Genomic DNA, 13,679 nt, shown 5'->3' with positions numbered 1-13,679 from the left:
GTGGATGCAATTCCATTTTTTCCCAACCTGCATCCCATCAGATGGGTCAAACTCGTCATCCGAACTGCACGAAACTGATCCGTGAACACCCCTACATATAGTGGGTTCTCCCATTCACATCATTAAAAAGAAAATGAAAAAAAAAAAAAAAAAAAGCGAAGGGCATAATATAAAAATAAATGTCTTTAAGAAAAAAAAGTGTATTAATCATGGAACCTAAATGATTGTTTCTCTTTAATGATGCCATCTTGGGATCTGTTAAATCTAACCTTAAAACCTACCTAATTTTGCAGCTTGATTAGATATACATCTCAGAACGTTTACTTTTGAATTTTGGCATGCGAGGGGAATTGATGGTTGGTGGATCATCATATTTTATCTATGAATTATGAAAAAAATTAGAGTAAATTATAAACATATTCCTTGAAATTTATTGAAAATACGAATTGTTCCTAGTGATTTGAAAAATTACAAATACTTTCCTGTCAGAATTTTTTATTTAACAGAATTAATTAAAAAAGTAAAATTTATAATTGTTTACATATACAAGAATAAAATTATTTGCATTCTTAATTGAAATAAAATTTTAATATTATTAAAAATTGTTAATTAACTTGATGATTATTAATAAAATGACTTATTTGTTATACAATTAAAAATTAGTAGGCAAAATGTAAATTTTAAAATCACAGAGAGTAATTTATAATTTAAATAAATCTCACTAATGTTTTCTAATTTACCCAAAAAATTATGGGTGATACACCAATAAATATCAAATTAACAACTTATACACTATTTAGTCCTAAAAATTTTTTTATAGACTGAAAGGTCCCATTATAGAGAAATTGACCATAGAGGGCATATACATCAAACATCATCATTATCAAAACAACATCATCATCATCAAAACAACATCAAACATTATAACATCATTATGAAAACAACATCAAACATCATCATCAAAACAATATCAAACATCACAACATCATCATCAAACAACATCAAACATCATCATCAAAACATCAACTACATCACCGTCACTAAAAAAAACATTATCAAAATTCAGCAACATCATAAAAACACCATCAAACATCGTCAACTACATCACCAACATCACTAAAAAAAATCATCAAACATCAACAAAAACCAACGACATCAAACATTAACACAACAACAACATCAATCTTTTTCTTTTTTCTTTGGGGTTTAGGTTAAAACCCAAAAAGAAGAACCCAAAAAGGCAAAGAGAGCCGAGATTTGCATTCATGACAAACAGTGAGGTTGATCACTTGGATGATGGGTATAGATGGAGGAAGTACGGCCAAAAAGCTGTGAAAAATAGCCCCTTTCCAAGGTATAATACCATCACAGATTTTCTAATGTTTTGGTCTCCATTTTTGTTTGATATATGATTTTCTTAATAGTCCCTCTGAGATCGGAACATCAGCGACGCGAGATCGGAACATCAACATCAACGATCGTGAGATCGGAACATCAACATCGCAACACGTCTGCAACATCAACGCCATGATCAACATCGCAACATCAGCGCCGTGAGATCGAAACATCAGTGCCGTGAGATCTCCCTCTCTTTCAGAATTGCTGATCAATTCGCCGGAAAACAATTACACAACAATTCTATTCCTTGCGCAACAAGATCTCTGCAGATCTAATTCAAAAAAGGTAACTATATATATATATATATGTATGTATTTGTGTATCTTTCTTCTTTTGTTGAATCTGGACGTTTACATGTTCCTTTTTTTTTCTTTTTTTTTTTTTTTGTGGGTTTGGTTCGAAATCGATTTCTACGTATTGGGTTAATTTAGGTCTGATCTATTCGTTGGGATTGTAAGAAGTTAGGGTTTCAAAGGTTTATGGATTGATTGGTTTGTGTTACTTCTGATGTTCACCATGTTGATGATTTTGCTATTGTTCATGATGATGTTCACGATGTAAAAACCCTAGGCGTTCTGATGATGTTTGATGATTTTGCTAATGTTTTGATGATGTTGATAATGTATGTTTGATGTTGTTTTAATGATGATGTTTGATGTTATTTTGATGATGATGTATAAATGGAACTAAATAGTGTATAAGAAAACTTTTAAGACTAAAGGATTCAACTTTTCAGAAAATAGGATTTATGGATAAATTTTCCAAAAATTATGTTTAAATTTTAAATTTTTAGCTGCAAATTTAAACTGATCATGAACTTCAATATTAATGTCTTGTCTAATCGGCTCAACAATCATTGAGCAACTAAGCGTTCGATTAAGACTGAATGGGGAAAACCTTATTTTTAAGGAATAATTAATTACTTACAAGTTCTATTTTGTGAGATTGTGACAGGGTAAGTTTTTTTTTTTTTTTTTTTTCAAAAGATTCTTTTTTCTAATTATTTTATTTTTAGACAATTTTTCCTTCAATTTAAACGATAAACGACCCACATGTGTTGATGCAAAAGCTTGATGATGTGATAAAATTTTACCTTTTTTGTATTTTAAACTTTAAAATATAGAACGAATCGCAATTACAATCACATTTTCACATTTTCATGTTATCTTCGATCTCATTTTCCATATTGGTTTGATATATATTGCTAATCAGCAAACAATGCTAGCATCACATAAACCAAATATAAAATGTGTCACACAAAACACATAGATAAATTTAGAGGTGGTTTGGAATGTTCTAAATAAGTGTATTTTTTGACTTTTTATAAAAAAGATGTATAGAAAAATAGAGAGGAGATATTAATTGATGTGACCCAAAAAAGATAAAAAGATGGACTAAAATAGTGTATGCCAAACAACCCCTTAATATTATAAGATTTGTTGATAGAGCTCACTTCCCAAAAATTCAATTCCATTCATTTGTCTTCTGTGTCTAATTATTTGTTTATATTTGCATTTTCAAACTTAATAATAGCCAATCACTCAGATTTTGGCACATAATTCTTTATATTCAAAATTTATTTAATTCTTTATTTAATGTACTACTCACTGTATAATCATATTTTTATATTTTTATATTTTTAAGATCCGAACAATAAAGGTATTAAGTAGAGATATCCTTGGCTCCCTCAAGAGGTCTAAGTGTGTCCCAGTTTAATTATGTGTTGTATGTTTTAGAAATGACATACAATAATACATGATGATGATGAAACAAAATCAAATGGGAGCGGCAAAGTTAGATGATTCATTTTGTGTTGCACAACTAGAATCATTGTGAATTTGTGTGGCTATGATGTTGTCATATGAAAATCTAAGACATGCCAAGCTTTTCCAATCTTTACCATCACACACCCAACTTGTGGGTCCATTCATTTCCAAGCCACAATCATCATAAACATTAACATTAAAATAAAATATACTTTGTCACTTTAGTTTTTAAATTTTAATTTTGTTAATTTTATTTTGTGTTAAATTAGTCTAATTCAAATGATTTTGTCAAAATCATTAGCCGAATAATAAGAATATTTCTCTGCTCATGTTATTTTGGCTCTCAAAAGTTCAAATTTATTAAATTCCTCCCTAAATAGTGATGAAAAGATGGATCAAACGAATATGTAAATAGTAGTTTTTTTTTTAACAGGATTTAAACTGTAGTTTGAAATTAAATAAATTTGACTCGAGATTGTTTTGGATATGATTTTTAAGTTGATTTTTTTGTTTATTTTAAAAAGGCGTGTGCAAAAGTAAAAAAGTAATGTGACCCAACTAAATCAGTAAGTTAATAAGCTGACTTTTTTAGATATCGGCAAAACAACCTCAATCTGAAAACTTATAAATCAAATTAACAAAATTAAAACTTAAAAAATAAAAACAATACGAAATGTATACTTTTTAAGGACATAAATTTATCCTAAAAAACATGATGATGAGCATTAGCATGATAGTATTGTGCATATCTTTTTCTGGTGAATCAAACCATAAAATTAACATATAAAATTAAACCATATGGGAACATCCATCAATTCCTCACATCCCCACATCAAAAGACAACAATCATCACATTCATCCTCTCTCCTCGCTTTAAGCCTCTCTCTCCTAGTGAGAGAGAAAGCTATTGAATCTAACAAAAACCTAAAAGATGAAAAATCATTCAAACACACAAAGCCTTTTCTTAATATATGGCATCAATAGTTTTTTTTTTTTTTTTTTTTTAATGGCAAAGAAGGACTGTGGTTAAAAGTTGAGGTTGTGGTGGTCAAACGCTTTCGGTTGACTGAGGGAGTAGAGGCTGAGCAAGGGAGGACTTGATGTGGGTTGTTGTTCGGTTGTTATCGTGGTCTGCAGGGGACTGAATCACGGCCTTTTGGGCTGAAAACTTCCTTTCTTCGTTTTTACCCCATAGCACAAAGTACAACCCAGCTATAATCAACACTGCGCCAATAATCCTGTACATCGCAGCAGCAAAAGCATGTCTTCATTAAAGATTCCAAAACAAAATATGATATACTCTACATTAAAGATTCATGTATTTCGTAAGGGTAATGTTATAATTCTAAAAATTTTACAAAAAGTTTTATCAAATGTCTCACAATAATGTGGAATCTACATGGAACTCACATGGTGTGGGTCTCACATTTGTGTGAGACATTTGATTGAAATTTTGGTAAAATTTTTGAGATATCTACCATTTTTCATTTCAAAATGAGTTACGTTAGGAATCTCAAATAATTTATTAAATTTTTTACCAAACATCTCACACACACATGTAAGTTTGTGTGAGTTTCACACCCATGTGAGAGGTTTGGTGTAAAATTTAATAAATTATTTAAGGTCTATATCACTTTCCTTTCAGAATTCTTAAGTTATATTTTTTGTGATAAAAATTATACTTTTTTGTATGTTTTGCAGTGCACAATTAATTATTTTATAAAAATTTTAAAACTAGTTTGGTGGGAAAAAAATCATTATTTTTATATATTTTCTCTTTTTTCAATAAAAATAAAATTTTAAAATATCCTCGTAGTGTTTGTTTTTATTAAATAAATTTCTATAAAAAAAAATGTTAACCGTGAGACTCAAATTCAAATATCACATATATATGGGTTGGTTTGGGAAGTGGGTTAGTTTTTTTACTTTTTTACTTTTTTAGCTATTTTAGCTTGGGTTAAAAAGTTTGGTTTGGGAAAGGACTTTTTAGCTTTTTTAACTTTTTTTTGTGAGAGAAGAGTGTAATGATTATGAGTTAGATGTGATGTTTTGTTTTTTAAAATAGTCAAAAAAATCCCTAACCCAACTTGCCTAACGGAGGCATAACAGTATGAAAACGTCTTATCTAATAGGCCAAACATCCCATGAGTTGAATAACAATTGTTAATGACTAAAATACCCTTTTAAACATAAGGTTTTTAGGGTCATTTAGAGAGTATGAGGTCAAATCATCCATGGCAGGCTAATGAACGGTTGGGGATAATTTCTGGCAAATGGGGGCTTTGAAATGCATTATAATGATTGATGAGAGAGTGAGAGAGAGAGAGAGAGAGAGAGAGAGAGAGTTTGTGTGTGTGTATACCCTCCCAAGTAGAACTCTTCGCCTAAAAGGACGGAAGCCATAAGAGCGACAACAAGAGTCTGAACAGGTTGATACAAAGCCACGAACACTGGGCCACCCCTGTCTATGCACCATATCTGTACTGCGAATGCTATCCCTGATGCCACCACTCCCTGCATCATCATCATTAATTAATTAAATAATTAAATAAAAACTACCCTCTTCTCCTAACTAACTACACAATCTATCATATAGACTTCTTACACATATATCATCACCATAAACCAATAATAATTAAGATAAAAAAGAATAAATGTCCTAATTGGTCAACATTTATCATTCGTATAAAATGTGATGAGTTAGTGACTAAAATATTAAAGTTTGGTTTCTTTGTAATGATTTCTTACAGTGATCTTGTTGTATTTTCATTTTCATAACAGCAAAACATGTCAAGTAAGTACATAATTAAACTATTTGAGTTGAAATTGAATGAAATTGACATTAAAACCACACAGCTTAAAATGACATAATTTGTTTTAAACGTAAGTTGTTTGTTGGATTACCAGACCATTGCATGAGGGTCCATTTCAAAAGACTCTTAATCCTAAAAATTTCATTAGAAAGTGACCAAATTGAATCATAAAAGCATAATAAGAATGGTTAAAAACTTTATTCTCTACTCTTTATTACGGCTGTAAATTAATTGAATTGTTCATAAATACTAGAGCTCAGCTCGTTAAAGACTCATTCAGCTCGGTTTGTTTGATATTTAAACAATTTCGAGCCCAAATTGTGAGCTCGTTTGATAATTGAGCCGAGCTCGAGATCAAGAAGACTTGACTCAAAAAAGCTAGCAAGCTAAGCATATATATATATCATATATTATTATATTCATCTTAAAATTTAGACTCAGTAATTATTTAATATATGTGAAACAAAACGAAATCATATATGTTGAAAACTAATAGAGTCAAAACTCCATACAGTCCTCAAGAAAAATGAATAAATGGAAGAGGTAAAGATTTTTTTATTTGTTTTTTTTTTTAAATTTTATAAATTGGCTTGTCATATTTTATAGGATTATTTACATAGAGATCCCTTAAATTATTGAAAAGTATTATTTTAAATCTCTAAATTTTAAAAGTGAACAAATGAATTCCATAAACTATTGAGAAGTATCACTTTGTCTCCCTTAAACTATAAAAACGTACAAATAGATCTTTTAAATTATTGTTGTGTTTTACTTTAACCCTTTCCGTTAAGGGTCCAATTTATAGGTTTTTATAATTTAGGAACATTTGTATGTTTTTATCGTTTAGAGAATAAAGTGATATTTTTTAATAGTTTAAAAAGTCAAAATGATATTTTTTAATGATTTAAGAATATTAGTGTAAATAACCCTATTCCATATGCATGAACTTGGTGAGGTCTAACCCCACTGGTGGTGAGTCTAGTTGTTTCAAAGGTGAGTTGTCCATTTGTTTGGGACAAAGTTAAATTTACCCTTTTTTATTTCACATGCATTTCGCAAACTTTAAAACAGTCCCTGAAATATACGGATCCTGATAGGTCATTTTCATTCACAACTCATAAAAAAGAAATCGCAAATCAAAAAAGAGTGCCAAACTAGAGGAATGATTTAAGAAAATAAAAAATAAATAAATTAAAATAAAATCAACATGCTTAATTGATTCATTCATGGAATTAAGCAAGCATGCATCACATTTATATACACGTTATACACACACACACACATATATATATATATATATCATCATGATTGTTCCGTAAGAACCAACAATTGACTCACTGAGTTGACTTAGTTTTTAAACTCGTGCAAATCATAAAGCTAAGCAACAAAGATTAATATGTTAATATTATATTCGGGTATTGTATGATATGACACTTCACATAATAAATACAAAATATTAATAGTATAGGTGTTTTTTAGTTAAAAAATAGGATACAATAGTATGATTAATATCATGACACGTCAAATAGTATTCAAATGTGATTATTTTAATATTACGCTTCTATTAATTTTGTGTAAAAGTAACTCGGTTGGCTTATGAGGGGGTAGAATCGTCATGTTACATTTAGCAAATGTATTCAACCATGTCATATGTGTCACTTCATTTGTCTAGCTCTCATGGTGAGAGATCATATATATATATATACTTATATATCTCCAAATATTTCTGCCCTCATGTCTCAAATATCTACAATTATTAAATATCTCTCGAGATTTATGTTCTTTGAGACTTTTACATTATTCAATGATTATAAATATTGTGAGATATGAGAACAAAGGATATTTGGAAATAAAAAATTTTTGCTCACTTCATATCTTCCGTGGTGAGTTTTCAAATAACTCATCAAATTTCTTTCCACACACATATTTTATAGTAGGATTTTTTACCTATAGCTAAAATTTTGTCTCAAAAATTTTTCAAATTAATATATCGGCGCTGCTTGAGGGCCCGAATTTCGGGGCTCGAATGCCCCGAAATTTCCACTTTAGGTAAAAAAAAAAAAAAAAAAAAAGGAAAAAAGAAAGAAAAAAAGAAAACAGTTTCTAAAAATGGAAATTAGGGGCATTAGGGGCAAATTTTTTAGGGCCACCAATCATTTTCCTTAATATATAAACTCAAAACTCAGAAGTAATAATGAAATGGTTGAATTAAAGTGAGTCACTCACCGCATAGAAGACGCTAAAGAGCTCTTCACCAGAGTGAACAAGCCAAGCTTGTGGATCTCTCTCAAGGAACGCAGCAATAACTAAAAATTGAATAACACCAAAGAAACACTGATAAGAGGTGACAGAGAGGCGAGCTGGATACTTTTTCAAGATCGGAGCCTGCAACACGAGCCAGCCCGCCCATGACAAGCAATGACCCACCAAAAAGAGGCAACCCAGAGTCCAATTCTTTCCCCTGGCATCTCCAAGTGCGAGCAATGCCGGTGAAACTTGTTGCAACGAGGGAGTTGGACTATATATGGTTGGACCCTTGTACAGTGTGATCACTGATGCTCCTGTGATGCACAGGACTGTTCCCACCACCTTGGACACCCCGTCTTTTCTATCTAATCGCACTTGTTCAATCCTGATCGATCGAAGTGAAATACATATTAGCTTTGAGATAAAAAAAAATTAAATCAATAGGAACTAAAAAAGTAAGTGTAAAAATGTTAAAATACAAAGTAAAATTTTTACTCTAATACTGTGTTTGATTGAAAGATTTGATAAGGGATTTGGAAAAGAAAATAGAAAAAGTAGGAGAAATGTGAATAAAGCATGCCTAAATTTCATCTAGTTTCCCATACTTATTCCCTTTCCTTTCCAAATCTCTCCTCAAATCCCCCAACCAAACACAACATAACACAACATAAATCATATTTTTAACCTGCATCAAAAGAAAGAACCACTTGCTTTTTATGATTACTTTCTCTATTTCATGTGTGAATCAATTCAAGGCACTTTCTTCTTTATTACTTTTTTTTTAAAAATTGACAGAAAAACTTTTATATTTTCAATTGATGTGGCAATAGTGTACTAGCAAATTAGGAAAAATGACCTTACCTTTTTTAAGTGCACATATCATAATAAACTATATAAATATTTAATTTAATTGAAAAGTTTGAACTTGCCGGAGTAGTGCAGCCATGAGAAAAGTAATGGCAGGAACTGAGTTCTGAATGGCAGAAGCAAAGGTGGGAGATGTGTTGTCTAATCCCAGCAGGTAGAATCCTTGATTCGCTGTTATTCTGTATTCCATGAAACAAAATCAACAAAATTAAGAAATTAATTCTTATGCACTGAGAATAACATTATTAATTCCTGTTTCTTGCAATTTATTTTTAGTTAAAAGTTTATAAATTATAAATTAGATCTAAACTCTTTTTTTTTTTTTCTTTTAAACTTTAAGATAATTAACTCTCTTTTTTCATTTGATTTAGATTATCTTTATCACACATCATAAGTCAAAATAAACAATTTTGAAATTATATAATTTCAAATTAGGAAAAGTGAAGGGATTCTCCTTAATCGACTGTTAAACTGTGAAGTTACTTATTACAGGTCTTATTTTGACAATATAAATAGAATGTTTGGTCAAATTTTATGCGTAGGTCATTTATAAAATATTTAAATTAATCCAATATATATAATTATATAATTTTATTATATTTATTTTCAAAAAAAAAAAAAAAAACTAAATGAAAAGTACATTTTTGGTTTTTTTTTTGGGTCACAATAAAACCCACAACAATAACACCCCTCTGTCCAATCGTGGATTGGAGATTCAGAAAAATTTACAGCTGTCCATTTAAACTTGGGCAAACAGTTATAGGATCCTTTAACAACCATGTCATATATGGATCATTTCATATATATATATAATTCTTTAAACATACCCTACAACTGCGAGGAGGAAGAACTGAACAAGAAAAGACAGAGTAATCGGTGGCCTCTCCTTCCTGATCAAATAAGAATGAGCATAGCATGTTATACTAATTTATTAGTTGCTTCAATCACCAAAAACTACATACATATTTCTAAGAAACATTTCATATATATATTTAAATCGATCACAGAACTGGACACAACATGTTATAGAGTTGTGTTTAGTTCTGTGATCAAATTCTGATAGTTTTAATTAACTTGTAGGAACCTACTTTTCAAGAAAATATGCGAAGGGCAAGAGGAGAATGAGCGCGAGAACGTTTCGGTAGACAGGAAATACAATCTTGCTAATGCCCATGTTAAGGGCAGCTCTGGAGACCACATGGAAACCAGCATACCCAAACTGCAAGGCCAACATGGCCAAGTGTAGTTGGAGCCTCTCTGGCATAGAACACCACATTTTAGGAGTGGCTGAGCCACTGGTATCTGCCATTGAAACAAGCCTAGCAGAGAACACACACACTATAAGCTAAGCTAAGCCAAGCCAAGGTTGACAATGAAAAAAATGCAGAGAAAGAGAATTGGAAGGTGAGAGTTTTGGTAGTGGTAAGGCAAAGAGTTTGAGAGATTTAAATATATATAGTGGGAAAAGAGTAAGGTTGAGAAAGAGAGAAAGAGAGAGTGGAGGGTACGTGGGTCCTAGAAGAGGAGAGGAGAGGCCTAAAAAGACGTTATGTCAACTGTTGGTAGCCTTTCAAATGTTTTTAGTTGTCTTCCACATTCTTTTCTCTTCCAACCTCCCCCCTCCTCCTAGCTGACAAGACAACCCCCCATCGCACTACTCATACATGAAAAATAAAGTGAGAGAGAGAGAGGTCGGTAATGATTCAATATTTTTTTAGTAAATGCACATTTTGAGGTCGTCTCATTGCGTAAGTCTTATTTCGAAAAGTTTATTTTAAGAGCATTTTCAATGCACTAGGTATATAATATTTATTAGTTAAAATGTTTAGTGTGATTCACTTTTTTTAATTCCAATGCACTAGGCATATGATTAGGCATTTTGGCTCAACTCATATTCACTAGTTACATGTAGCTAGCCTTCAACGCTAGGCAAAATGTATTCAATCATTAGGATCATTTCCCTCCATCTTTGTTGTTGACGTGGCATTCTATAAAATTAATAATATTTGGATCAATAGCTAAAATAAAGAGCGTGGTTGGAGTAAAAACATAAAACAGTTGATAGGCAAAATAAAATATATACTTTATAGTAATATTTAGATAGGTAAAATGCCTACTACCATTGGAGATGCTCTAAGAACATCTCCAACCCACTAGGCATATGATGTTTGTTAGTTAAAATGTCTAATATGACTCACTTTTTTCAACTCCAATGCACTAGGCATATGCTTAGGCATTTTGGCTCAGCTCACATTCACTAGCTACATGTAGCTAGCCTTCAAGGTTAGGCAAAATGTATTTAATCATTAAGATTATTTCCCTCCATCTTTGTTGCTGAGGTGGCATTCTGTAAAGTTAATAATATTTGGATGAATAGCTAAAATAAAGAGTATGGTTGGGGTAGAAACATGAAATCGTTGACAGGCAAAATAAAATGTATACTTTATAGTAATATTTAGAGCATCTCCAACGGTAGTAGGCATTTTACCTATCTAAATATTACTATAAAGTATATATTTTATTTTGCCTATCAACTGTTTTATGTTTTTACTCCAACCATGCTCTTTATTTTAGCTATTTATCCAAACACTATTAATTTTATAGAATGCCACGTCAACAACAAAGATGGAGGGAAATGATCCTAATGATTGAATACATTTTGCCTAGCGTTGAAGGCTAGCTACATGTAGCTAGTGAATATGAGTTGAGCCAAAATGCCTAATCATATGCCTAGTGCATTGGAATTGAAAAAAGTGAATCACACTAGGCATTTTAACTAACAAGTATTATATGCCTAGTGCATTGGAGATGCTCTTAGATAGGTAAAATGCCTACTATAAGTTGACCTAAGATACCCTATATAATAAAAAAAAAATTAATATTTTAAAAATCTTATATCATATAGATATTCACATAATTAAATCAAAAATCAAGTTAATCAGACATTTATATCGCATTTTTGAAAGTTTTTATTCCGTTGGTTTAAATTATATAGATATTCACTTGATATTTAACGCAAATTATTTAATTAATCGAATATCGATATTAATATGATCAAATAAAAAATCATACAAAATAATATATGATTTATTTTTAAATTTATATTTTTCATTGTTTTTTTAATGATTTTGTGATATAATCTTGTGGTTATCAATATTTAATCAATTTTTCTTTTTTATATATAAATAATGTACTTGATAATCTCTATAAATTGTAACATTTGAATTGTTGCGTTGAGGTTGAGTGAGTTCATAGAAAGCAAACTACACCGTAGATGGATTGGAAAGAAGCATGCTGCTTCAATTAATGATGTAGCAGAAAATTTTAGGAGTGAAATTAGGAGTGTGCGTGGTGTGATGTGCTGCAGTTTGGGAGTGAAATTATAAATTAAATCGTAAATGATAGATTGACAAATAATTATATTGCAGTTTGGACAGTTTTAATTTATTAATTGATTGAAGAATAATCTTAAACAATTATTAAGTATTTGTATAATACTAAATATTTTATATATATATAACACTAACTAATTTTACATAATATTTTTATATATATATATATATATATATTTTTTATCAGCAAAGAAAAAGAAACCTTATTGATGAGATGAGCAAAAACACGCAACAATATACAATATTTTTTATATATATAACACTAGTTTGTACCAAATTCTACATCTTAAGTCTCTATCACACTAATTTTTACTTTAATATTTTATAAGTGGTAAAAAAATCTATATATATTAACTATAAGAGAGTGGGATGTTTTCAAAAACAAATTTTAAATTTTAAATCATAAATCAAATTAACTCATAATTAGTGAGTGAATTTGTACGATTTTAACATATTGGACAGTAATAATATATTTTGGTTAAGTAACTAAAAAAAAGAAGAAGAAACTGCCTTCTACTATTTTATTTTATTTTATTTATTTATTTATTTATTTAGAATACTCTTCAAAAACCAACTAATAATTTTTGGAGAGAGAGAGCAAGAGGAGTGTAATATGTTGAGGGGTTCTGTTTGGCAGCATGCCATTAATGATGGATAATTGAGGGGAGAGAGAGAGAAGGGGGGGGGGGGGGGGGGGGGTGTGATGACTATAGAGAGCCGTCATCGTTAGATAGCGCGCACGAGGGGGGAGGGTGGTCACTCCATGCGACCACAACCACCCATGAAAAAGCTATTCAAACCCCACCACCACTTCCTCACTAGCTACCTTTTCATTTTTTTTTGTATTTTTCATTCCATAGAGCGTATTTATATTATATTTGATTGGTATATATGCTTTATATATATTAATGGATTATAAAATACAAATACTTTAGTTCACAAGGGCCGTACGAGTACCCCCACACACATATTAGATATATTGTGAATTTTATGATACTCCTAATAATGTGCATCATAGTCTCGGTTTTAATTTTTATGGTTTTCAATAGGGTGTGTGCGGTGCGGTTCGGACGATTTGAGAGTAAAATTACAAATCAAATGGCGGGTTAGCGGATTGACGGATTAACAAATTGCGGTTTGGGCGGTTTTTGGCGGATTGGCGGATTGAAGAATATTCTAACTAATTATCATACATT

At 30.6% G+C, this 13,679-nt stretch overlaps 1 protein-coding gene and 1 long non-coding RNA gene across 2 annotated transcripts; one reads left to right on the top strand and one right to left on the bottom strand.

The window, feature by feature from the left end:
- Positions 1–1,057: 1,057 nt before the first annotated feature.
- Positions 1,058–2,020, top strand: LOC114287654 (uncharacterized). The gene is made up of 2 exons (XR_003637973.2): positions 1,058–1,354; positions 1,425–2,020. It is a non-coding gene; the product is annotated as an uncharacterized LOC114287654 (long non-coding RNA).
- Positions 2,021–3,914: 1,894 nt separating this feature from the next.
- LOC114287644 (protein WALLS ARE THIN 1) lies at positions 3,915–10,566 on the bottom strand. The gene is made up of 6 exons (XM_028231081.2): positions 10,180–10,566; positions 9,919–9,981; positions 9,154–9,270; positions 8,204–8,609; positions 5,527–5,678; positions 3,915–4,402 (listed from the first exon to the last, which is right to left on the bottom strand). Exons 1-6 carry the CDS (start codon positions 10,398–10,400, stop codon positions 4,213–4,215), a joined length of 1,149 nt encoding a protein of 382 aa, XP_028086882.2. The 5' UTR covers positions 10,401–10,566; the 3' UTR covers positions 3,915–4,212.
- Positions 10,567–13,679: the final 3,113 nt, after the last annotated feature.

Source organism: Camellia sinensis, chromosome 6 (genome assembly GCF_055761805.1).
Source record: "Camellia sinensis isolate YWXY chromosome 6, ASM5576180v1, whole genome shotgun sequence".
Taxonomy (NCBI): Eukaryota; Viridiplantae; Streptophyta; class Magnoliopsida; order Ericales; family Theaceae; genus Camellia; species Camellia sinensis.
Note: the sequence above shows the minus strand (reverse complement) of the source record. Positions and strands in the feature narration are given on the sequence as shown.

Bases quoted from the DNA above. Each gene is read 5' to 3' on its own strand.
- LOC114287644 (XM_028231081.2), bottom strand. From the start codon at position 10,400: ATGGCAGATACCAGTGGCTCAGCCACTCCTAAAATGTGGTGTTCTATG. The intron at 9,982-10,179 runs GTAGGTTCCTAC...TTATTTGATCAG, and splicing joins TTCGCATATTTTCTTGAAAA to GAAGGAGAGGCCACCGATTA. The intron at 4,403-5,526 runs GTATACACACAC...TGCGATGTACAG, and splicing joins GAAGAGTTCTACTTGGGAGG to GATTATTGGCGCAGTGTTGA.